At 42.0% G+C, this 27,176-nt stretch overlaps 1 protein-coding gene across 1 annotated transcript in view; it reads right to left on the bottom strand.

Moving 5' to 3' along the window:
- KLHL29 (kelch like family member 29) overlaps window positions 1-27,176 on the bottom strand; it is a 335,222-nt gene that overhangs the window by 117,485 nt on the left and 190,561 nt on the right. Inside the window, exons 3-4 of the mRNA XM_082481556.1 lie at window positions 24,464-24,605; window positions 23,164-23,706 (exon numbers count right to left, since the gene is read on the bottom strand). Of these exons, the coding sequence (XP_082337682.1) occupies window positions 23,164-23,706; window positions 24,464-24,605 (685 nt within the window). The remainder of the gene's footprint in view (window positions 1-23,163; window positions 23,707-24,463; window positions 24,606-27,176) is intronic.

Genomic DNA, 27,176 nt, shown 5'->3' with positions numbered 1-27,176 from the left:
GTACTCATGTACTCTACTGCTACAAAGCTCTGGCAACTTGAGTATTTACTTTATTGACTATACAAGTTCCCAAACAAAGAGTGTTGCCATCTGCATACTTAAATTTTACTTTCACTGGTGCTGGCAAACAGAAAGAGGCCAAGCGTTATTTTTCCTTTTAGGATAGGATCAGCAGTAGAAGACAAAAGATTAATTGAAGAAACCTGGCATTCGGGAGATGCTCTGTAGCTAGAACACAGACGCCTTCCTGACTTCAGGCTGTCAGTAACCCATTAACTAAGAGAAAACTGAGTCTGACACAGGCATGAGACAGACTTAACTTCAGGGACTGTCACATTTAAAATTGTAACTTATTTAATTTCTGGGAACAAAGAAAGCCCGAAGGAACAAAGCCCTGAGAATGGTCACCAACGTACTCATGCTGAAAATAGGTGCTGAGGACTAAAAGAGGCATTTTAACATCTTTTCAAAGACAAAATAATGCGTCAAAGAGTTTTAAAAAAGTCTAATGAAGTACGCTGGAGAAAACAAATGAGATGTTAAGACGCATGCATATCTTCTTGTAGAAAAGTCACCCAAATCTATTCTCTATAATGACTTTGTCCCACTCCCTCAGGGTAGGTGCGGCAGTACCGTCAGCAACCCTAATTCGGGGGAAGGAGGGGAAGACTAAGCACAGTCTGTGCCTGCTTTTTTCCTGACACGGGCGCTGAAGAACATGCTGCACTGGACAAGGCTACCTGAAACTCTGGTTCCCTCAACCCCAGGGGCAAATCTTGCTGTGTACTTGACACCGACTCCCGCGTCCAGCTTGGGTTTCACTAAAGGGATGGAGAGAAGGAGAATGAAAAACAGCCTCAGCCGTTTGCCAGTTTTAAAAATAAATAAATGAAAAAAACCAAGCCGCAAATGAGACAGGTAGGAGTAAGCAAGCCGAGTCAGTCCCCGTTCTGGCCTTTTATTGGTAGGTTTACTGCCTTGGTATTTCATGAAATGCTTTTGAAAGTGGTGTACTTTAAAGTATAGCAAAATAAAAATGCTAATCAATAGTCTCTCTATAGGAGAAACTACCTTGTGCCAATTAAAGTGCCTTAGAGAAAAAGAGACTTCTGAAAACCAATTTTATATCTTATAGCGGGTTTCGAGGTGGGAGAGGGGCCGAAATCCAATTTCCCCTAAGGGAAGATTAGCCAAACACGATTTAACAGCAAGGTCTGCATGTAAAAGGATGTGGCTAATATGCCTGTCTAGCTGCCATGTTGTAAGCCAAGCTAACGGCATTACAGAATCTATTAGGGCGTCACACACAAATGTTACAGTTTGATCAATTCCCACTGCTGGCAGTCGTTTTTTTAGTTTTGAAAGCAGAAAAAAAAAAAAATCCCTTACATGAAATAACATGCCATTGCAATGTTTGACTGCCTGCTTCTGTTGCACTTAAAACTACCGAGGAGGAATGTTTGGAGAATTCTGGCTACTAAAATGAACTACAAAATCCGCTATTTCGTACCGCATGAAAATGCAATATATTTTCCAAGCACAGTGACAGTTTACTAGATGCCTCATAAAAACAAAGCCATGAGACAGCATCTGTGATGTACAGCCCATAACCAATGCCCCGCTAAGGATGCAACAAGTGAAGGTTGCATAAAAACTGGGTTTAGTTTATGGAAAAGAGAAGGACTAGAAAAAATGGATGTGCAAAGTATATATAACTGGGTACAGTACAAAGTCTGTAAAAATAAAATAAGCTTTGTCTGCCATGCCTCCCTCTAGCGGTTAATTCACAGAAATGATGGCGGTCAGTCTACGCTCGTTTATTTAATTTGGGCAAAGCGCCAGGAATTGAAGTTAAAGGTTCAGCTTCTCTACTGGCAGATGATACTACAGAGGACGTTGTCCATCTGACGCTGTCCGTATGTGGGCTGAAGGAACAGCACGCTGTCATTCCTAGTCCTAATGAATCAGGAAGATTTGATGGGAAGCATCACGGAGACCCTATGAAGTAAGGGGTAATAAGCACAATTTGCAATAGAACAAAAATTAAGCCATTTTAAGAGTAAGTATGGGAGAAAAGCAAAAAAACCAAACCCAACAAAACAACCCACAAAAGTATGCACTGAGAGGGAAGAAGACTGTGCTTTTACTTGGAACCCATGAATCGGAGTTTGTAAGCTTGGGCTCCCTGAGGATCTATCTGTACGAGTAATTTCAATATTGCCAAGGAATTATCTTCTGCATTAGAACCCACTTGTCTCTGCCACTCATGTGGTTTTGGTCTGAGCCAAGTAACATTCTCCCAACAGGACAGGGACCGTTCCCAAGAGACTATTTACACACAGGCACCCTCTCTTGGTGAGTACATGAGCTTAACAAGAAGGATGCAGGCTGTCCTGTGCCAGCTGGATCTCTGTACATGGGACTCATCTCATATGTACTTAGTTTACTAGTGTAGATGTGGTCTAAGGAGCTTAATTCACTCAACATATCCAGATAGTACTGACTTCAGCATCAGAAACGCCAGCCTCTCACACGGGGACATACAGGGTGTCTAACAGGATTGCACGTGCACCAGAAAAGAGTGTCTATTAGATTTGTATTCCGGACAGGAGACCCAAGAAAAAAATATTGCCAGCATTTTTTTTTCATCTCCCTAACAACCTGATTTGCCAACAGAGAAAAAATGGGTCCTGGAGGGCAAACTGTGCACAATTCAGACAGCAGCCAAAGGGAAACTTTCAAAGAGGAGATTTAAAGTAGCTCTGTGACTAGTTGAAAGTTATGCTTTTCCCCACCTGATTTTAATTTTAAGAAACTGTTCAAAAATTTAGACTCATAGAATCACAGAATATTTTAGGTTAGAAGAGACCTGTTCAAATAACTTCTAACAGGAATACAGAAGCCCAAGCCTTGCATTTTGGAAGAAGAACTTGAAATCTGAAATAACCATAAGCCACCTCTTTCCCTTAACTCTGGATAAGATGAATGAGGAAAAGGAGACCTGCAAGGCAGTCTGCAAAAAAAACCCGGCTAATAACTCAGCATCAAAACGCCGTACCCCTATCCCAAGCCAGTCGCTAAAGTTTGCTCTACAATCAGCAGAAAAGATGGCCAGCCTCTCAAAATGCCTCTTGCTCCACTGGTGGTAGATGAAGATTGGCTCATGAGCTATTCAAGAGCTAACAGTATACGTGGAAAAGCTAGGACCAGCACTTGGAAACAGTTTCAAGACTTAATTGTAATTTTCCCTGCTGCAGCTGAAGGAGTGGAAGTCACACGTAACAGTACGGGTCCTGGCGCTGCAAATGCTTTTGACCAGGTATGGCACTTACGAAGGATGCTGTCCCACTGATGTTACTGAAAAACACTTTTCCTGGCTGCAAGACCAAGGAGGCCCTCAGAAATCACAGACTGCTTGGTGCGGGGACCTTCTACTTTTTCTTTTCTTGTTCTAAATGTTATCTGTAAAGTACTTTTACGTAAATAAAAATAATGTAACAATAGTACAACAGAACAGCTGTACAATATAAACCAACACAACTTGCCGGCAAGGTGTAAAAGTTGTTAGAGGCTGCAATTCTGATAGCCCTGCTAGGGATTATTATATTGACGCTTGTCTGAGTAGCTCCTAAAATACTGTGGTTTACTGAAGTCCTTGTTCCTTCCCTTATACCCGGTTCAAGATATAAAGCTGTAAGTTAACTCTTTCTGATGTTGTTCATGGGGTCTCTGAGACGATTATGTTAGAGAAAATAGAAAAAATTACGACTATCAGAGTTAGAAGCCAGCTGTTTTACATTATACAGACCAGCATCTGAGATATCAAAAGATTAAAAACTACGTATTTTTAAAAAGTCTTCTCTAAAGCAAACTTGGGAGAAGGATAGCAAAAAGCCATTCTGACCAACTGGGAGGCATTTTACACATTCTGGAAATCAAGCTGATGACTCAAGCTTGCAAAAGCAAACAAACCTCAACTGGGTTTATTTAAGCTTCCAAGCAGACAGACACATGCAGGCGCATCCGACTTTGGAGCAACAACAAACCAGAGATTACTACTATTTGCATATGGCAGTGCCTCGAGGTTCAGTCAAGGATCAGACGCCCACTGTGGGAACTGCTGTCGGGACACGCAGTAGGAAGGTGGCCCTTTCCTCCCAACATTTGTGATTTATTGGCCCAAGCTTGCAGCAGATGCTGAGGTTGTGAACGGAGAGTACGACGCCTGCTCAGCACTGCCCGTTCCTGGGCCTGGGTTACGCTCAACAGCAAGGTCAAGACACAAGGAATGAAGTAAAGGTAAAGTGAGATGGTTGCTGTATATTACGCCAAGGAATCTTTATTTCCATCTAAGCGTTATCCTTAAAGTGGAAAGGAACATCCTCCTCTTGAGCTCTGGATGCTATCTTGATTGTACGGCCAAGAGGCAGTTGGTGAAACCCTGTATGGATAGCTGGAGACAGAAGGGATCTGTGTGGTGTTGTCATGCTCCTGTCACCTGCAGATCCTCTGTGTTAAACTGAAGCCTAAGCCACCTTTAGGACCATGCCCACTATTCCCTCTCCTTGCACGCAGTTTCACACCTGGTCTCTTTTTCGCTCTTTCCCAGTTTCCTTTTTTCGTCTCCTGTCTAATTGATTCCAAGCTTGACCAGCTTTGGAATTAATTTAACCGCATGATATCATCACCATGACAGGCTCAGCCAGCTTGAGCTGCCGCAGCCCAGCGTGCAGGAGGAGGGGTGGGAGGAGAGGAGAGCGTGCCGGCCAGATGTCCTCCCGGAACGGAGAGGTAAGCCAGGGCCAGAGGCTGTAGCATACCCGTGTGCCACCAGCCTCTCTCTTGTGGATGTGTGCAGCACGCGAATGAAGCAAAACAGGAGTTTCCCTCTTCCTCCCCGTTCTTTCCTCTTGCCTTCTTTCGTTGTGTTTGTCTGAAGAATAGGAATAATCTTCCAGTCTGTACCTGAGCCTCCTCAACTTCACATTGCTCTTTCTCCGCGAGGATGTCTGGCACCACCTGAAAGGTGGTTAAGCAAAGGGTTTTGCTTTTTTGTTCCTTTTTTACAGTCCTCCAGCTAAAGCAAAAGAAACACTCAGACTCTTCAATAAAGAGGCCATGTAAAAGCCTGGGTGAAAATAAAGTACTGCAGAATTATCAGAACGAAAATTATTATCTTTCAGGTTGTCCTTCCTTTTGCTTTACTTACTGATCTCAGTAGAAGATTAGAGAAGGCTGAATGTCCTTTTCAAACTCCGTCTGTGCTAAAGCTGTATTGCTTCATATTTAAGCCTTTCACAGCACTTTCACTATTAAAAGTGCTACAAAGAATCAAGTCAAATTAAGCACAACACATCTCAGACACTACACATGAGTCACAGTGACAGACAGGGCCCTTGCATGCTACTGCAAAACATTCCAGAAGTGACACTTATTAATACAGTCAATGCCAACCAAGTGCTTGGCATTATCCCGGACTGATGTAGTGTGCAAGTGTAGGTGCAGTCATAGACAAGAGGGAAAACAGAGGGTGTAAAAGCCTCTGATCACCCCAGGGCCCTTTTCACCAAGAAGAATTTTCGTTGCGGCTAGATTCCTGCCTCCCTCTTTCCTTTTCCACTTGGATGGGGCATTCTCCATTTCCTATATTTAACCACGGCTGCCCGGCAGCTGCTGCCTTTCCCCCAGGAGCCGGTCAGCTGCGCGAATTCTAAGAAAAGTGTTTAGAGCCCAACAGGTGCTGGAGCTCGCCGACTTGCATCCTTCGGTGCCAAATGGCTGCAGGCTGCTACCCGGCTCTCTAGTACAGGCGCTCGCAGAGCTACTTTGATTTACAATCCTCTCGAGCTGGCTTCGGTTTAGGCAGGCGACTCAACAAAACCGAACAAATTCCCAGGTACACACACAGAAAAACGCGAGGACCTAAGCTGCTGGTGACACTCTTGATTTTTCTTCCTGTCTTCCTTTGGCACAGTACAGCTATGACTTTCCATCTTTTCCTGCAGGTCATAAATTTCAGAGAGGAAGTATTCTGGTACGCGTTGGCACAAAAGACAAGCAATCCTTGGACCCTCCTAAACTAGGTGTTTTGTACACAGTTACCTGTGATCGCAGAAGATTGGACCCAATGACCCAGGAGGCCCCTTCCAGCTTTGCATTTCTACAACTCGCTGCAATCAAAAAAAATAAATAAGAATAATAACTTGGCAATCTTGTAGCTTCCTCCAAAGGTAAAAAAAAAACCCACCTGATTCTTGTACACTCTCTCTGCTATTCTTTCAGTTTTGACTGGATCCCTATTTATACACCTAAGCATTTTAATATACATACAGTCTTTTAATGCAGACTTCTGTCCTTCAGCTGTTTTCCAGCATCTGCATGATGTTTCCCACAGTGCCACCAGCTGCTTCCCCAGCTGCTTAAAGCATATACACTTGGGGCCACCGTGGCTATGGTCCTCCTGGCCATTTCCAAGATCCACCACAGGAAGGCAGTGGCTCCGAGTATCTGTTGGTTTCTGAGATGGGACACAAGGATGAAAAGAAACCGTGTTTGTATACAAGGGTCATTTGTGTGAAGGTAAGTGAATCAGCAATGTGGTTCAGAAGAAACTGAGGCCAGACAGAGGAATTTTCACAAGGGATTCCTGGAAGTCAAGCTAGGGAAAACGAATTTCACGAAAGATGAAATATTTTTTCATTATTAAACAAGTTAACAATAAAGCATAGCCTTAGGAAGGCGTATGTCTGAACAATTTGGAGCAGGCAAGATACTCAGTGCAAATCAGTGAAGGTTCATTGCTTTCATTACGTCGCTGATGGTTTACACCAACTGAAGAGCTGCCCACTGTGCATAATTTCTCTGGACCGGGGTGAAAAAACCATTAGGTTCCATGCTTTTTTAATTGCTAATGAAACTGCAATCAAGACTACTTCCAACCAGATTTTAAAATTATCCGGTTCCTTTATAAAATCAGCACGGAGCTACGCTCTCTCCTAACACCACTGAGAAAAGTTTTTATAGCACCAGTAGGTTAGTCGCAACAAATATTACACTGCCAGCCAGAGGAAAGATTTAACACAGGAGAAATGCTAATAGGTCTATAATTCTTTGAGGTAAAAGTCTACCATCATTTAATAAGGAGGTGATGTTATTGTACATCCTGACTGCAGCTCCTTCTGCATCGCTATAGATAGCTACTGTACTTAAAGTGGACATTAATGCTAATTTACAACGAAATGCTGGCTGAATTACGTATCGCATCCCCATGAGACTATAATGAACTCCCCATAATTAACGTTATTAATCACAGGCCTAGCACAGGGGGCACATATCCTGCATTTCATGTCAAAGGTTCTTATTAATAAACATCTCCATTTTCCCAGCTGATGAGAGCTAACAGCCTGCCAGAACTCTTCCTATCATTCAAACCTGTCGCAGCTTTATAACCCATAATAGAGCTCGGCTCCGCGCAGGTATCTCTTCTCTCAGACTTGGGGTGGTCAGCACTTTGCAGGAGTCACTAGGCAACCTGCATGACGTATCAAAGCTCTGTTTTCACCGAAACAATTCTACAATAAATCTGCATGGGGTCAACGGGGCCCGAGAAGCGACCCCTACAACCCCACACGGCGAGACATGAAACACTGAAGATCTGATTCAATCGTTGTAGAGAAAAGAAGTTCAAAACTGAGGTTCTACTTTGATTTTATCTCTCGCAGATACGCGTGGGTCTGTGCAGTAAGTCAGCGGCCCAAAACTATCATATCGTCGTGGCAATACTCATTTCTGAGATCCAGTTTTGCCGCAACAGACAACTTTTAAACTGCTATCAAAATCTTTCAACACCAAGAACTGAACAAACTCCAGATCCTTTTCTCCCAGCTGTCCACAGTTTGCATCAGAGGTGAACAATATTTTTCATGTAAAGCTTTTTGTACTTTACCCTTCCTCTGGCTTCCTCGTTTTATTTTGTAAAGGTGAAGTGATAGCAACTATTAAAAATGTCACTAAACTCCCTGTTCTTTTATGAAAAATTATAGTAACCGCTGCTGAAGATAGCTCTACGCTCCACATCATTGACAAGATAATGGTTTCATTAATGTGTACTTTGGGACCCTACACTTACATATCTGTGGCATGGACCCTCTGGAGTTGCTATGGTCTGCTGTGTCAATGCCTGAGGGGGAAGACAGGAATCTGTGGAATCCAGAATGGCTCTGTGCATCAACACCTTTCCTTATATAAATATTTCACTTATGAGACAGACTAATATTTTTTTTCCCCCGAAGTTATTACTCCAGTACAACCCCCACTCTGGACACGATGATACCAACTTACAGGCGGAATCATACTATCACTCTTAATTTTTCTTCTTTACTGCTTCCAGGATAAGTTATTCTAAGCATCTTTATAACAGTGCAATTGCATCTACACTGAGGAGCTGTGCTCTTCTCACTACACAAACATAATTAATCCGAAACTTCTAGAAGACAAATCCTAACAGCCCTTCTAGGCACTTGAATGCCAGGGACGGGAGGAGCGCATTTTTTTTTCAGTGCACAGACTGGGAAAGATCATCCAAGCTCTTACCTGAGCTGCAATAAACAAGCAAACCAACAATTTCATTTCTGAGCCCTTTTTGGTGTGTGCTATCCATCTTTAAGATGTTATTTTTTCAGCAGCTGAGAAGAGCTGGCTCTGCCTCCCAATCCCGGTTTGAAATGAAGCGGGGCCGGCTGCTGAGAAACAGGAGAGCTCTGATCTCAAGCCTGCTCTATCCGAGGAATCCGCGACAGCTGTTAACTGCTGGGACTCCCGCGTCGGCGCTGAAAATGATCTGGCAGGATAAAAAAGCCGTGCTGCAGTGCAGTCGGGCCCAAGGAAGCCCAGTCAGTCAGGCTCAGACTTCATCTCAGGTATGCGTGCACTCACGCTGTTAAAAACGGCAGCAACCCAACACGCGGCGAGCTAAACTCTTCTCCGTAAGGACCCTTTGCTGACAACTACTGTCACCCTCCTATAGTGCCAACCTCCAGCACTTGCTTTCCTGTTGCTGCCGACCAATGCAGTTTGCTTGTGAGTTTTTGGGGGTACTTGCAGCATTTCAAGCATTCAAACCGCTCCTTTTCCCTACTCTCTGTCATTCTTCCAAAAAGCCAAACTGGAGAATAACCTAAAATCTGCCAGAATATAAACAGTTTTCTGATCTGTCCTACATCTCCCAAAATGCCTCACTGAAATGAAAACCTGTTTATAGGAAGAAAAAAAAAAAAATAAAATCCAAATGTTGGCAAAGGAAAGTGTGAGAAAAAGGAGGGAGAGCCAGAAGTGGTGAAGACAAGTTGTCTCTTAAAAACTACAACTGTTATTCCCTTTTCCTTCCTTCCTTTATCCTGTCCTGTGGGCATGTGGGCTAATTAGCATGACTCGTACATGCCTGCCATGGTATTACATAGGATTTATTACACACAACTCTTTGTTAAGAATTCTGCCTGTGTGGGAAGTAGCAAAATAAAAAAAATAAAAAAAATAAAAAAAAAAAAGAAAAGGTGAAAGTCGCAACTTTCAAAGTCTAACTTTCCCTGCTTTACTAGAAGCTAGCACCAGCTGTACAAGTCAATGAAAATTAACCTTCCCCCCTACCCCTTGGATATCCAGTAAACTCAGATTTGATCCGGATGTTCTGATTTCCACGCAGCTAAAATGCAATCAAATGCTTGATTTTGGGGGATAGATTTGCTTAAATTGTATTAATTCACAAGGATAAACACAATTAGTAGAGCTCATTAGCTTGCAAAATGTAATTTATTTTCTTGAATATACCCATTTCCTTGGATGAAGAGCTCCATTAGCTTTATTATATTTGCAAAGCTTATATAAAAATCCAAACCATGGCAACAAAGAGAAAATTGTTACTACACAGTCACAGCAGTCACTTTTCCATGTTAAATAAGTTTGGCATTTATTTATATTTAAATGAGAATATCTACCACTATCAAGACCAGGATATGGGGCAAGTACTTATCCAGAATATAATTAAAACTAATTCAAGCAACAAATGTGGCCTGAAATTAAAATACCCCCCCAGCTTCTTAAACTGAAAAAATGATTCAATGTTCTCCCTCAAAACCCCTGTTTATAATCGCTTAATTATCATAACCAGCAATAGTAAAGGGACTCTAGCCGTTTACAGTCTCGTAGATGGCTCTGCATTCAGGCACGTCTGGTTTGCTTAGTGCTGTGCTTTAATTTTGCCGTAATATAAAGGCTAGAGAGTGGAGAAAATGAATACATGGCAAAGTACCTGTCATTACTTGTATCATATCACCGAGATATTCTACATGCACAATATGAAAGCGGACGGTGCAATTTTCATACTGTTATCATTTTTGATATTATACTGTCTAAGAGCAGTGACACACAAAAGAAATGCTTTTATCATTTTCAGTGCGGGGATGATACTAATTACATCATCTGTCATCATTATACAGCTAAACAAAACTTTTCTTTCATACAAAACTGCCATTTAGCAAATTAACGGGTAATGACCCATAATATACAGAAGATTGAAATTTGGGAATTACATTCACATTAGTTTGTTTTCTGCTCTCCCCTCAATTTTATTCCCTGATACATCACAAAAAGGAAGAGAGATGGAGAATTTCTCCAACTATCCAATTTGCCAATAGCCCTACCATCCTTTTGGAAATTGGTGCAGGATCATCTCTGTCCATATCAATGCATAGTTTGGTTCTACTTAATGATATAGACTGTCTGCCAAGCCAGTAAAAGCCAGATGTTAGTATACTGATGCACGAAAAAAATGCTGCTGGGGCCAGATTTTCCAAATTAGACATGAAACAATGAGCCCACATTTGCTTGCAAATAACGGATGGATGCTTGGAAACCAGGTGCTGGAACGTGTGTTGCCTCCTAAAGCCTGACCAGGTGACATAAGATGATGGCACGTAGGAGGTTCCAACAAGGAACCCAGCAGTGGTACCGGCGCGTGAAAGGCCAGGTAGGGTGAAGACGCCTCCAAGGGCCCTCCTTCTCCTGGACATTACTTCATGCCTGGTACAACTCTGCGAAGACCTGTATTGTGGGAAACATTCAAGTGCCACTATTGAAAGAGAGATCTGTAGGGACTGCAAGAAGCACAAACCATCGTGGACGAGCACTCGGCTCACACTCCCATGCTTCTGGGAAAGAAGAATAATAACAAGACTTATTTTTTCATTATACCTGATCATGCTATGTTCCTCAACACAGAAGTAGAAATAAAACGTAGGATAGCAGGTGGATAATAATACAGATTTTAGGTGGGATGTACTAACTGCCAAGACAATGTAGCAAATCCATCTAAATCCAGAAAAGTACATTTTAGCCAGATCTTTGCTCAGTCTGAACTTCAGATCAGCTGCTTCATTTCATCATGCACCGACTAAATGTGAGAAAAATTAAAAGGGGAATTCCAGGGTGAATTAAAAATAAAAATAACGGTAAAGACCAGTGAATTTGCTATGAACTAGCCACGTCAGTGGAAGCTTCAGTCACTAGTAGGTGCTTCAGATACCATGTAAGAGCAATTGAGCATTTGGCCTTTAATTCCCATCGTCCACATCGGGGCGTTGAGGACTTTTCTCTTGCCTGTAAAATGATTTCCTGACTTAAGTGAAAGTCTGAACCGAATGTATCTGTAAAGTAAGGAGGAGTTCTCAGTTCCAATTTATCATTGTTAAAGTGGATTAAAGGATTTTTTATTAGTAACACTTAGAGCTCACTTGTTCATGTACCTGGAGACTTCTACCAGAGGAAACCTTCCCCAGCAGACAGCCTGGCCAAATCAAAAGCTGAAAATGAGCGTGTGATGAGCACATTACACAGGCTGATGAGGACCGTGATGAGCTGGGAATTAGTGAGGAAACCTCTGAGAAAAGACCAAGCGCTGGTGGAAACAGCGTACCCGGCACTTTTTTTCTGAGTCACTCCTGAACCAAAAAGCTCAAGTACCCTGCAGGACACCACGCTACTGCAAGTGATGTCTTCTGAATGAGGTACGTAAGCTTCTTTCTTAACCTTAACCCTCTTAGTAGACCTTACTATATCAAACAGTGTAAGATAGCATTGGACATTATGTGAGATAACAGTGTAAGTAGCAGTTTAACAAACCATGAATCAAAACTGTTGACAATGTCTGCCCAAATTAGCTTTAGTTATGCTAATGAAAATGATGCCTGGTAAAATATTGGACGTATGACGTTCAGAAGTAGCTTTCCATGGGCAGCTGAGGAAAGCCAGCCTGATCACAAACAGGGACTAGACGTGCCTGCTTACCTCACTTAGACAGAATCATAGAATAGAATCATAGAATCGTTCTCTTCTCGTAGGCTCACAGGAGGTCCCTGATGCCCTTTGTCATGTTCCGGGATAGCCAAGACCCCTACAAATAGCCCGTACCTATGGGAGAGCTGCCACTACCAAGAGGCCACGTAAGATGTACCGCAGCCCTAGGATAAACATGGCCCTAGCTGCCCGTGTTTAAATGACTGAGTGTCATGCTTATTTTCTAAACCTAGGTAAGTCAGGGAAGAAATCTTACCCAACAGACTTGACTGCTTATTAGGGTTCTTTAAAATAAGTCTTCAGTTTTTAATATAAACGATTCTTCTTTCTTGTTTACTAATCACATAATAACATTCAAAGATGTCATCATGTCTTTTCCTTAGTACGACATCTTTTTTTACATATTCTGTTGTGCATTTAAGATTTTAGGTGAAAGTCTCTTAATCTGTTTTTGGGAGGTACGTTCCTTGAAGTCTCCTGGTTCTAAGTTCGTGGCTGGTTGACAACTACCAACCCAGCCAAACGCTATCGTACTTTTCTTCCCTCCAAACTTGAAATATTAATTTCAGTGTCTTGGCATGGTTCCAGACTATGTAATTATAATCTAGAGCCAGACTGAGTAATTATAAATTATACCCTTAAAACCACCTCTCATTTCATTTGGATGCAATATGGCTACCCCTTCTTCTGTCACAAACACACAGCGTGGTCCCACTCTACTCCAGGGCTGGCTACCTCCCACTGCAGTGTGAAGCTATCTTAAAAACCCAACGTTGCTCTCGGTGCGTTCAAAGGGGTAGGAACCAGCCAATGTTACTAGCTCGATAAATACAAAAAGACTCTGTATTTTTGAAATAGGCTCCTTCTCTTAACTGTCTATTAAAACATATTTTGATATTTAGAATTTGTCTTTTAAATATATTAACACATTATTTCCAGAGACTTGCATAGCTCTTCAGTACATAAATAGCCCTTCTCTACTTTAGTTAAAACACAAAAAGAAGACTTGGTCTCAGGAAATACCAAATCTTACTGAAAAAAAATCTAGCATTCCAACATGGAAGAATTTGGACAAAAAAGTATGCTAAAATAATTTCCTGGCTTTAGTAAAATTCTTGTTGAGTTTACCCTTAGAGCCAAGAGGTGTTCTCAGCACCACTTTATCTCTGTGAAAGTGAATTAAAGCATCCCTGGCTGGTAACACCTAGATTCACTGCACATGGTTTGCCTATACGGCAGTTTTGAGAGAAAGAAAAAAAAAAAAAAAAAAAAAAAGTAAAGCAACGATGGCTTGTCCAAAGGCATAAGGGGCACTTCCAGGGAAGGGCTGTGGAACTCAAATGAGTTCTCACAGAAGAAAATCTTATTGGTGTGGGGCTTTAACAGAATGACTGATCTTGCAATGTACTCAATTTCTACTCATGAGCAGATTTGACTGTCCTTGAATAGCTGATCCTTGCACAGGATGTTAAATTTCCTTTTACCATTCTAGCAAGTAAAACACACGAAGAACCATGTTATTCTGGAGCTGAAGGAACATGAGCCCCTGTTTTTGCTACATTTATACAAATGAGAGATTCCTGTATTTCTTCAGAGTGCAAAGATTGTCTACATGCTGATGGTTAAATATCTGTACCTGTCTAAACCTGAAATCACTTGATTTAATTCCTGCTGGAGGTACCTGCTACCCATCTAGTGAAAGTTCTCCTGAAATGCTCCTGAAAAGTGCTTTCTATTTGGATGCTCAACATGGCTTCCAAAGCAGAGCTCTAACCATTCTATAGAAGTATAAAAAAAAAAACCTCAAAGAAATGCACTGTTCATAAAACAGGACCGTTTGGCCACGATAGAAGTGTATCTAACAGAAAAACTTCGAAACTCCAGCAAATTCAGCCATCTAGAAAATTCACATCTGTAACAAAGTCTGCACAGCATTCAGGAAAAGGCAAAGAGCAGAATCTCCTATTTCCTAGGTTACAGGCAATAGGAATCTACTAGCACTGCTCCTCCATCTGTTTTCCACAGGATGGTAGTGTTTTGTGCAAAATCATCCTTGTTTTAAAGTACATCCACAGCTTGGGAATGCAAGGAACATTTCCCTCTTCATTCACAAGGAAAAGGTCACGCAGATGAGCTGGGCTTGATGTTGGATTTGGATCCTCTATAAATCAGGCAGACTGAACAGGAGTGTCAGCCCACACTTCTCTTAAGAACTCTTCCATTTTAGCCAATTTCGTCTTTTTCATACCATCTTCCTCATCCTCACCCAAATAGCTCAGTGTACAGATTGACGGGCAAAACACATTTTGTCTTCCTCTGAAACGTCAGAGGAATCATGAATAAAAACATAATGTTCTCTTTAATCCTACATTCTTGGTTTTGGGTGGTTTTTTTTTTTTTTTTTTTTTTTTTTTTATGTTGCAACGCCAATGAGCATTGTGCAAAATATAACGTACAAAGTCTTCAGGCGAACCCTTCGATCTGTTTTAGCTCCTTGGAAAGTATTACGCAGTCATACCGTGCAAACTTGACTAAGTGTCTCGGCACCTTGTCTAGCCAAATGCTTCTGACTTAACTGTCGGTACACATAGGTGTATGGTTATATTACTGTCTCTACTCCTGGTCAAATACTTATCTTGAACCTCCTGATGTTGCCAGCAGCCCAAGGATTTTTTTCAATACCGTAGTAAGCATGTATAACACTGCACGCTGTAATTTTCTGAATTTAATATGACAAAACTTCACAGCGCTTTTACTTGCACATCTAGCTGACGGAAGTTTTGTCTATGAGTAATCATTCCTGCAAGCTCATGTACCTCCCTCCCAGTGATGATTTCATCACCTTATGATACTTTCCAGAATATCTACTCTGGGAATCTAATGTAAGATTTGTAAATATTAAGATGGACCTATATACAAATACCTTGTTACTCTCACTCGGTACACCTAGAAACCTGAATATACGCGTAGCACACACCAGACTGAATGCAAGAAGCTTAACCATCCTACTGCGCGGAAAGAACTTAGTAGCATATCTACTGCCAATGTACAGGAACGCAACGTACAGAAACAAGTATGACCATTGCTGGGAAGAATTTTCTGGCATGCACTATTCAAATTGTTGCCCAAATTATTTCCTATTTAAACAATGAAAGAAAAACTAAAGAAAAGAAAGGTTTACTACAAATGCTCGCGGACTTACAAAACACATATCATTCCTCTCCTCATAGTATGCATTCTGTGAACACAGAAGACATCTGAAACAAGCAGATTTGAGGAACGTTACACCGAAACTAGTTTCTGGACAGTTATTCTTGCTGTTGCTTCAGCCAAAGCCTTTGTACCTTTAGTCTTACAAAATATTCACGAGTTATTTAAAGACAGTTAATTTTTTAAAAAATATGTGTCCATAAAAGCACTTTGAAGAGACAAAGTGTTACGTAATCCCATGTTATCATCAGTATTGACTGCAGCTCAAAGCCCAGCCTCACCGTGGGACAGCGCAGCTTATCATCAGCAATCTCAAGAACAGATTAAGGTAAGAACAGTCACTATTTGGAAATGTTTGTATTTCACACATCTGTTTAGACTTTTTTTTTAATCTAACATGGGACAGAATCATTCTCTTTCTGAATGCAACAAGACAGAAATGATTCTTCTTCATTCAGAGTTCAGGCACTGCTCCATGGAGGACTGCTGATTACCAAAAAAAGTAGTTTCTTGCAGGGAAACCAAAACCCACTTGCAATTTCATAAATCCACTTGTTTGGAGATCTCCAGAGATCACAGAATAGCCCATCTTGAGAATATTTAAGTGTATACACCAATGCACCGTCTGGCTCCTGATGGACCCAGCTTGTTCAGTTTGGACTGAGCATGAGGTCCCCATTCTCTGCTGATTCTCTGCAGCTGCTATAACTTTACTGTCTATTTTTTAAGTCATAACAGCAAAAGACGTGGAACTATCCTGCTGTGAGGAGGAAGAAACCTTAGTGAAAAATTCAAGGAAAGGCCAAACTTGTGGAGAGAATTGCATGTTCAGGAAAGGTAGCCTTAAGGTGGCCCCAGGCATATGAGGACAGTGTGAAAAGGAACAGGTATGTTTCCCGTTGCATCCAAAGGGTTGGATGCAGACAAGGGTTGCATCCAACTATGTGTCAGGAGTTGAACAACACAGAGGACCAAGGGAAGACAAGGTCAGAGAAATCAGAAATTAAGCATAAGGTGTTCTGAAAGGAGAACAGAGACTCTGCAAGTGTCTTGGACACTTAATAACTTCCAACATCCAAATGCAGTTCCAGCTCTCTGCAAGGGATTTTTGGAACAGCATCTGAACGGATGGATAGGTACTCTGCCTGGAAATTGGGCTGTATTTACAGAGTTGCCACTTCTGTGCCAAAAGGGAACGAAGATTTTGGTTATCATCCAGCTCCTGAGAAATTCTGCACTTTGTGAGGATAGTGTTGTGTGGATGGGAGAGAAAATAACAATCCAACAGAACTCTGCTGCCTCTCAGACTTATCTGGAATGCATTTAGTGGCCACTGTAATGGACAAAACTGTACTTGTTAAGAAACCACCTTCCAAGGAAACCATGTCTTAGACTTCAGGGTGGGAAGAAACTCAAGATGTCTTCAAATGTATCACTGTCTAATTACCTAAGTGTATCTGCCAGTGATAACATAGCATCACATAACAGAGTAAAAAAAAAAAAAAAGTTCTTCAGCTCTGTGCTTTCAGGAACAGAGGAACTATAGTTGCAAGTCTGGTGCTTATTAAAAAAAAAAAACCAAACAGATATTAAAAAAGCAGCATGGAGCAGATGACTTTTAAAAGCAGTTTCAGGGAGTTTTAACACACCTTAGCAAGCCCACACTTTTTTTTTACAATAACTCTCATAAAATATTGGTAGTGGTGAGAGGCTCCTGCTCCAGTTGAAACTTGGAAATCTCAAGTCACTTGCATACTGAGAGCTGTCAATCAAAAGAGAATTCAATGACCTTCTTTATGCTGTACGTTTAGCAAGGCAATGTTCTAGGACTATTACAAGTCCTCTTTGACTCTTCAGTGCACTACATCACTGTCTGTCATGACCTGACCAGTAGTGGCATTAAAAGACAGGGCAGGAATTACTGAAAATACTCCACCTGCAACACAAAAAGGTGAAATGGATTTCAGTCTCGCTCAAGTGATGGCTTAGACACCCTCATCAACTTTGCAATTCCGTTAAGATTATTCTAATGTCAGAAGACTGATTAATCTCGGAAAAGATTTGATTTTAGAGGACCTGCTCAAGCAGTTTGCTTTAAGTTCATCACTGTGCGTGAACATGCTAAAACATGAGCCAGCAGTGTGCCCTTGCGGCTAATGGTATCCTGGCCTGCATTAGCCAAAGTATTGCCAGCAGGTCGAGGAAGGTGATCTTTCTCCTCTAGTCAGCACTGGTGAGGCCGCACGTGGAGCGCTGTGTCCAGTTCTGGGCTCCTCAGTACTAGAAAGACATGGACATACTGGAGAGTCCACCAAAGGACCATGAAGATGATGAAGGGCCTCCTATGAGGAAAGGCTGATAGAGCTGTGGCTGTTCAGCTTGGAGAAGAGAAGGCTCAGAGGGATCTCATCAAGGTATATACATACTTCAAGAGAGAGTGCAAAGAGGATGGAGCCGGGCTCTTTTTGGTGGTGCCCGGTGGCAGGACCAGAAGCAATGGGCACACGCTGAAACACAGGAGGTTCCTTCTGAACATCAGGAAACAAAAATAAAGCGGATTTTCCTAAAAGTGACACAGGCCCTGTATTTTGGTGCAAGGCAGAGAACTGAAAACAGGTTTTCTAGTCTTCATCACACAATATCCTTTAATTAACGTTATTAGATTGCCAAATGCTAGTCTGCACGTTGAGTTTAAACACCTCCCACCCCTCAGCATTCATGTCTAGAACTAGGTAAGCTCACAGAATTGCAGGTCAAGCTGAAATCCCTTTGGAAATTCAGCCTTTTGTGAAGAAAAAGTTGATGGTTATTGACAAAATGTTGTAGTCTACCTTGTTACTATTCATGATTAAGGAAAGTAAATATTGTCTGAGGTCTAATGAGAATTCCAATGCAATAAAGTCAAGTGTGAAAGGTGTAATCAATAAGTGATGATGCAACAGTATCCGTTTGTAGTTTTGTTATTGTTTAGTTCATGATATTTGGTGATGCTTGAAAATTCAGTGTTAGAAATTAGTGTTACAAGGATTAACATTCAGATTTTAGTTCTGATATTGTTATGTTTCTACAGTCATTACATTCTGAACACTAACTAGCATCCGATTTCTTTTCCCACTAGTCATGGACTGCAAACGATAGAATTATAGAACAAAAATACTATGGAAACAAACATCAATATTATCCATGAGAATCCATGAATTAAAACCCATTATGTCCATGGCTAATTTTATACTGCAGGAGGAAGTACTGCAATGAAGAACTGTATTTTCCTCATCTTTTGTGTTAGTGACTATGCTTCAAATTGTATCAAGTTTATGAAAAAAGTGTCTTTTCAAATGTGTAACAGATCTCAGAGTCCAAGCTGGAAGGTTTACATCCTCCATATGGCAGAGCTATCCACCAAGGGTTCATTTTTGGATTTGCTACAAGTCTTGGATATAAAGAAGCATACTGACCCATGAAAAAGTCAAGGACTAGATCTCAGTCACTTGGTTATTTCTGCAAGGAAACCAATCTCTTCTAGCTGCTCATCTGACTGATTAATTTCTCTCCGTTTGGGCTCAACTGGATTGGCAGGCACATAGACATTGGTCTCTGTCACTGTGCCATGGCATGGGAAACCGGTACCTTGTGTCAGAAACCGAAGGGACGATTTCCATCCCTCTCTCTTCTCTGCAGGCACGTTGTGCAAGCGACAACTTGTTCTGGCACATCATGTAGCCTGAAGATACTGAAATTACGTTCAAGTATTATTTGCAACTCTGTATTTTCTGAAGAAGCCACATAGAAATTTGGCTACGCAAACTTCAGTGGATCTTCACTGAGTACGTTCACAATGATCAACTTCATGGTTCTGAATATTCTGCTTTGTTAATTCCCTGGCACTTAATCTTTAGATTACAGAGCAAGACTTAGGACATGGATAGAAAACAAGGGCTGAATCTGTTCTAAAATATTAGGTTACATATCTGTGTTAAGGTGACACGGCTTTTGATGTCAGTCAGGAGTATTTGGCATAAATGCTATCCACAGGGCAATTACAGGCCAAACCAGACAGCTCTCAAAACTGATGTTGATTGTGTATGGTGAAAGATCCCATGCATTTCATAAGGCAGCTCTACGGTTCTTCACACATTGCTAAAAGCAATAATTACTTTGAAACATTATTTATGTCTCTCATAATGTGACTGCTTTATAAATTCACTGAGTAAATGGATCATGTAGCTAAACTTAACATCCATATTTAACATATTACAGAAGCAATAAAAAATCTTTTTATGGAATATAACCCATCCAGACCACGAAGATTCTCTAATCAAGGCAAAAAATATTTTCTTACAAGTAGTTTCAATGGAATTAGGTGGGAATAATCTGTGACACTGTAAAGAGAATGACATATCTGTTTTATATCACAATTCTTATTACCAAAATTTATTTTTTGCGGAGCCAAAGAAATGACTCGACTCTTTCAGCCATCTAAGCGAGATCTCTTGACCTATTGCAAATAGGACGGCATACCAGCAGTGCCTTCAACTTTTGGCAACTTATTTGCTTCCTTTTGTTTAGAAACAGCTATGTAAGAAACCTAGTTCTGCATGAGTCCAGTACAATGTGCCCCCAACGTGCACACAGCTAAATGAAAGATAATTATAGGAAATAAAACATGATGTTTCAAATCAGCTCCCAAATAAAGTCTAAAAATATAAGAAACCCTATCATATTAACCAGCAAGAACTGCTCTTTCACTTAAGGGATAGTTGAGTAATTATTCAAACCTGTACAAGACTGGATTGTCAAGTGAAATAATAATACAGAGTATCTCAGGATAATGAGATAGATCTTAAGGCCATTAGCAGTGGCTCTTATTATAATACTGGCCAAGGTTCCTCAAGAAAGAGAGAATATTTAAATGAAATTTGTAGAGAACTAGTATGAACTTGTATATTTGAACAGCTGAGATGATTGTCTCATAGTTTCCATTCCTTCTCGGAGAGAAAGGTGCCTATCATGTAAGACTGTGAAATCAGTCAGGCTCTAGAGACTGAAATCCACGAGGGCAGAAACTAAAACAAAAATAATTTGAAAATCGAGCCACATCACTGAAATCCATACAGTTTCTGTTAAGAATCCCCTAGCGAGGTTTTAAGGTCTGGTTAGACACCCAGTCGTTTTCTCTTTCCTGATTCTTTCTCTCTCATTCAAAACAACCAAACCCAACACACATCTTCTCTGACTTAAGGCTTGACAAGAGGACTTATAGCTTTTGACGTAAGGGCGTTTAAGATTGGAAATGGAGGAAGAGATGACTTTTTCTCTATAGAACAGGTCCTGCTTATGAGATGTTTGTATATGCACGCTTCATTGACTTATGTTTGTTTGTTTTTAACCACTACAGGAACCGGAAAAACTCAATAGCTGATGGTGATAAAGAAGCTAGCTAATCCCTGGGAAAACAGTTGTCTATCTTGGAGTTTATAAGGTACAGTATGGCTGATGTGTCGGCAGTTGTCATGGATTAGAAATACTGCTTGTTTTAATATTCTCCTTCCAAGCCTCTCCTAGGTACAAAGGTTTCCAAATACCAGACCAGGGCTAGGTCCGGCATGCCTGGCATATTCTACGGAGGAACTCTCCTCCTCACCGTAATGAACATCTCCTCAGCTGACTGCACTCAGCAGCGCTCAGACAATTAGACTAAACTAGGGTTTACAGCAGTTTAAGCAAGAATGCTGACTAAGACTGCAAATCAAATATTAAAAGACTGATTAAATATTTTACGATCTTTTTACTTAGGCTCTGATTTGAAGTTTACTTCATCTGCTAGCCAGAGATCTGCTGAAGGTTAATTGATGGAGGAAGAGTAAATAACAGCTGATGCTGCTGGCCTTAAGTATGCGAGGCATTTGAGAGTATTCCTAACCTCAAGCGTGCAGTCACTGACGTGCTCATTTGTCTCACTAGGTTAGTGTCACTAGGGCTCAGATATGTGATCAAATTACCGCAGTGAAAGTGGTTTAAGCTTATGTGTTTTTCCTTGTATTGTATATTTGCACATGTCTCCAATGACACCAAGTAATCCTTTAAATTGTGTTAATTTGATCATGTATCCAAGTATCCAGTGCAGTAAATTGGGATAGGTGGCGATCAAAAGTGGAGATGATGCCTTTTAGAAGACTAATAGCTTCCACGGAGAAGAAAGACACCCAGCAGAACCACTGCAGCTCAGTCTACCAGAGTAGAGTATAAATCTCTCCCCTTGCTCTTTCTACAAAATCAAGGGTTTGTAACCTATAAACCTGAACTGACAAATTGCTTTTGTGGATTTTGATTTTTTTTTTTAAAGGGAAGGAATTACCAAAATTCTTAAAAAGCAATTGTTGGTCAATTTTTGGCTACGTGACTGGGCCAGTATCACTTAAAGCCCACACAGATCTCAAAGAACAATTCAGAAGCTCGCCATCCAGCAAGCGTTCTCATCTTATTTGGGGCTTGGAGTTGAACATTTAAAAGCAGTCCAAATATTAAGCTTTAGAAAAGTACTGCTGAGCTTGTGTGTGAACTCCCTTTCAAGAGACGTTTGGTAAAGATTTGCACATACCAAAGTACAATTTACGTAATGAGCAGGAAGAGTTATTGGACTAATCATTTTTAATAGAGATTCCTTGCCCTTAATACAGAGCTACACAATAGAACTTAATAGCTTGTGGCAAGTAAATAATTTACACATGGATTGTGTCTGAATACAAATGTATACATAAAATATCACAGACTTAATGAAGCCTTTGGGGTGTTTTTTTTAAAATCAATTTAATTGATTTTGCTGATAGGTCCGCATTTTTATTTTTGTAAGCTACACTTCGCTTTACCTGCGCGTGTGGCACAGTCATGATTTTTACGGGAGGCAGGGAAAACTCTGCAAATGAAATTAGAAACGAAGTACACAAAGCGTAGGTATTTCTGAAGTGTCTAGGGTAAGACACTCGGAAATAACACTCCAACGTGACCCAACGGTGTGGCTCATTTACAAACTACTTATCAGAAAAGGTCAACCTCTCAGGAACGCTCATGACTGTTCAGGGTGTTTTGCAGCATTTGAGCCCAATGAAGCTGATAATTAAGAGTTTTCCCCTTAACGCTGAACGTTTTGGGTTGTTCAGCTTCAGCCAGCAGGGCTACTTGCATTTGGCTCAGGCTCCTACTGGAGGGGGCAGAAGACAATGGTTGAAGGAGACGGTTAGCGTTTGTGACCAATGCACAGCTGAAGCCGGAAGGAAAGTGGTCGGATGGAAACATGGGTGTGTGTTTCAAAGGGAGAGGCACAGAATGATGGCTGCTTTACCATCGGGACCACTGGCTTATCTGACGGGCCCGAAAGCTGCTCTTCACTACAAAATATGCCCACGGCTCGTCCTCCCTCTTTCTAACGCACTGCTTTTTGTCACCATTCACTCATACAAGCTACGCGTTCAAGAAAAACGCGGAGACAGACGCCGGAGCTGGGCCGGCGGGCCCAAGGAGAGCGGCAGGGAGGCCCGGGGTTCTGCCGCCCTCCTCGGCCCCGCCACCCGCCCGCGCGCCCCGCGGGGCCGGCCCAGCCCGCCTTACCTTTGGGGTGCCAGGGGTCTGTGAACTCGTACTTCCCCACGCCGATCGTCCGCAGCATCTGCACCCCGTTGGTGTTGTCCGGGCCCCCCGCCGCGTTGGGGGGCAGCGGGGCGGCCGCCTGCCCGTTGGTGGCCGGTGCGTTGCTGGGCAGGGCGGCCGAGGGCAGGGCCGGCGGTGGCGGTGGCAGCATGGGGCAGGCCAGGTGGCCGTTGCCCACCGTCCCGGGGCCCGGGTGGGCCACCGGGCCCACGCCGCTCATGGAGGACATGCTGAGGGGTTGGCTGTTGGTGTACAAGGGCTGGCTCTGGAGGTTGACCACCATGTTGCTGAGGGGCTGGGAGGGCTGCGGCTGGAGCTGGTAGTGGGCCGGCATCAGCGGGAGCTGTGGGGTGACGTGCGGAGGGAGGGAGGGAGTGACGCCGATGACGGGGGCCTGGACGTTGGCGGCCGGGCTGAAGGTGGGCGGCTGCGTCATCCCGTAGGAGTGCGTGATCAGGGCGGGCTGGCTGCCGGCCGCCACCGTGGTGACCCAGGGCGCTGCACCTGCGGCATGAAGGAAGGCCGGCAATGGCGGCGGGCTCGGCACAGGGGAGACCACAAGAAAAACAAACACCCCCAGCCTTCCCCTCCTGCACCCGCGTCCGCTACCGAATTGCGCCGACGTGCCCTTCTTCACCGCACCTAAAGCGGTTCAGGGCCTGGAACCGTTCCCAACCGGTAAGTGCATAAAATTGCTATGGCGATGTGAGTGCAATTGTTAAAATACTCATCAGGTGACATGCGGCATGTTTGGTGTTTTATGTATTTTGCGCTTTATGCAGCTTAAGCGCACGCTTCCAAGAAAATTAACCTCTTTCCCCACCGTGCTTTCATGGCTTCCTGACAAACACTCTGTGTGTATAATAATGGTGCTCCAGCCACTACAAAGGGATTGTAATTAGGCGTCTGGCATAGTAGCACAATGTATGATATGTGTCTGGAAGCTGGAAATCATTTCAGGTAGTTCTGGACATAAAAGAGGTCTTAAAGTATTACAGAGTGCCTTTTCCTCTAGTGAAGGCAGAGAAGGAGGGAAAAAAAAAACCCCACTCTAATGAACTTGCAGGCATCTTAATACATTTATATTAGCCCCAGCACAGAAGAAACTTGAGGGGTCTTTACAATGAGAGAAAAACCCTGCTAAAGAATAAAGAAAGGGCTCACAATGAAGTCTAATTTACGGAGGTAAATGGAGATAGTGCATTGAATTTGCTTTGAACGATTTTCCCTTGTAGAATTACAAATGAGATTAGAAACATACCTGGGTTTTCATTCTCTCTCATCTGTTTAGATGGAGGCTCATCAGTGTCCCAGGGTGTGGACTGATTGATGGGTGTCTGTCCCCACCTGACGCTTGTCGCAAGTCCTTGAGGCTGATTTTCAGTCTTGGAAATGCAAGGTGTCTACCAGAGAGACAGAAAAATATGGAATAAAAACGTTTAGAATATTGAGAATAATTACTGTTCCTCATAGCTAGCAGCTCGCTTGTTTGTTTGTTACAGTCCAAGAGAATACCCTAAAATCTTTAAATACCGTTCTCCTCCAGGCTTGCTTGACATGTCTGTATGGAAAACACAACACATTTGAAAAAAATACTTGTGGAAATTTAATAGATCCACCTTTAAAAAAAAAATCCACAAGAAACTAGCATTTTCAGAAACAAGTTGCTTCTTTTGTCTTGAAAATAAAGAAAACAAACCAGATATGGTAATATTCATTCAGTCACAGCTTACATAAAATGGAATGATCTTCCGTTTGCTCAATCTCTTCCAAAAATAGTGAGTTTTGTTTAGCAGAAGGCAGAACAAGAAAGACTTATTTACAACTGTAGGACAAATTACCGTAGAACAGTAAAGAGAAGTCTTAGTATTTATTGTCTGTCAACCCTTAAAATGGAATACCAATAAAAAAAGGCAGCATAACAGTCACTGGATGCTGAAGTGGGTATGTTGGCAGTTCTTCAGAGATGTTAAAATAACTGTAAAGTAGAGGAAGGATCGGGGCTGAATAATCATCAAAGGGGATATGATCTGAAAGAGATTTCTTGATAAAGAAACTATCACATGGATTTAAATGCTAAGCCAGCACCCCCCAGCAGTTTCAGGGGATCTTCCCAAACAACCATGCCTTTGCTGAGAAAAGCCCTGTAGAAAACAAGGGTGCTCCAACAGGTCTTGTTTATTTAACTCCACAGCGTATTTCATTGCTGGAAGATTAGAAGTTTTTTGTTTTGTTTTTACTGGTGTCAGAACCTCTAAACCAAGAAAATGGAACCAGCTGCCTATTGCTGAATGAGTATTGAGGACGGAAGCCATAAAGAACAGACCAGTCTGAGCGATCTCTTGTTTGCCTTACATCTGGGAAGTAATTTAGCTCTGAGACGGGGGTACAGCAGCTCCATAAATGCCCTGGGTCACGTAGTACCAATGAAATCTCTGTCAACACCAGCAGCCTTTTTTCCCCCATCACCAGTACCTCAATCACCCCATGCAAAGAACTCATTAGCAGACCCATTTATTCCCTCCGCAAATACATGCACACCTTTCCCAAGCCCATCAGTTATTCCTTGGGTGTTTAAATCCATTGGAGGTGCCTGGTTCTTCCTGCCCTCCCTTGTTTCTCCCCCTTCCCCCTTTCCTCCCAGGCCTGCTAGGTCTGCTGCCCTGCTCCTTCATCCAGGTGCCTCTGACATCTCCTATCACCCAAACAGAATCATAGAATCATAGGATTGCTGAGGTTGGAAGGGACCCTTAAGATCATCAAGTCCAGCCTTTAACCCACCCTGACAAAACCACTTCTAAACCATGTCCCCAAGTACCACATCTACCCTTTTTTTAAACACCTCCAGGGATGGCGAATCCACCACCTCCCTGGGCAGTCTTTTCCAATGTTTAATAACCCTTGCAGTTAATTTTTTTTCCCTAATATCCAATCTAAACCCACTCCCTTTTCCACCTGAGCTCTATCCTCCTTGGGCTCTGGGAATCAGGAGTCCTGGGTGCAAATCTTGATGGAGAATAGAGTTTTTGCTGTGCTGCTCTCTTTGCTCCTAGAAGCCACAATGGGAATATTCTCCCCCTAGAAATTGCTACTCTTAGTTAAATGCAGATGTTCGCAGGGAAATGTGATTCTTAATGTCTTTTTTTCTACGGAATCTTAAAGTTAGAATTTTCAGCTTATGTCCAAAGTGGTTTTATTATTATTATTATTATTATTATTATTATTATTATTATTATTATTATTAGTGTGTGGGTGGTGGTGCTTTGTGGTTTCTTTTTTTTTTGTAATTTAACTTGTCCAGTTTTTTTTCTATTCTACTGGCACCAAGGACAACAATACCCAGGTTTTAGATTCACATTTCCTTCTGCCCCCACCATTTCAACTACTTCTACAACTTTTGCAATTGAAATAAAAATAAGAGTCAGGAAAGGCAAAAAGAGAGCACATGCAGACAAGCAAGAGCTTTAAGATTCATTCTGTTTTATTCATGGCAAAGAAAGGGCAGTAGGAGAAGAGACAAATCTCAGTTTTGAAATGCTTTCTATTTATAAATTGTCCTGAGAAGAGGCTTAATGTGAATACCTTTAGTTTTTACATTGTACAAGGTCTTTGACACAGGAGGATATAACGCTGTTGGTGGTTTACCAGTTCGTGTTAGCAGCATCCCTTTGGATCTAGCTAAACTGTTTAACAGTGGCCAAAGCACTCTGCAGTAGAAAAAGAAAGAAAAATAAAAAAGCACCACCAGCTTTCTTTGCCTATAAATCAGCTAAGATACTTCCCTGAGAAACACTATTATTTATCCCAAAGCAAAGCTTTAAAAAAACACTAAATGCAATATAGAGAACCGGGCATTTTTATGAATCATCAAAGACAGACAAGAGGATTCACAACTCAAATCATGCCCCGCACGTTCCACATGTAGCATCTGTGTGTTGCGGTTCTTTGTTGTATGAACTCAGTCTTATAAGTGG

The sequence above is a fragment of the Vanellus vanellus genome (assembly GCF_965231255.1).
Source record: "Vanellus vanellus genome assembly, chromosome: 3".
Taxonomy (NCBI): domain Eukaryota; kingdom Metazoa; phylum Chordata; class Aves; order Charadriiformes; family Charadriidae; genus Vanellus; species Vanellus vanellus.
The sequence above is the reverse complement of the archived record's forward strand: the minus strand, read 5'-3'. Positions and strand labels throughout refer to the sequence as shown.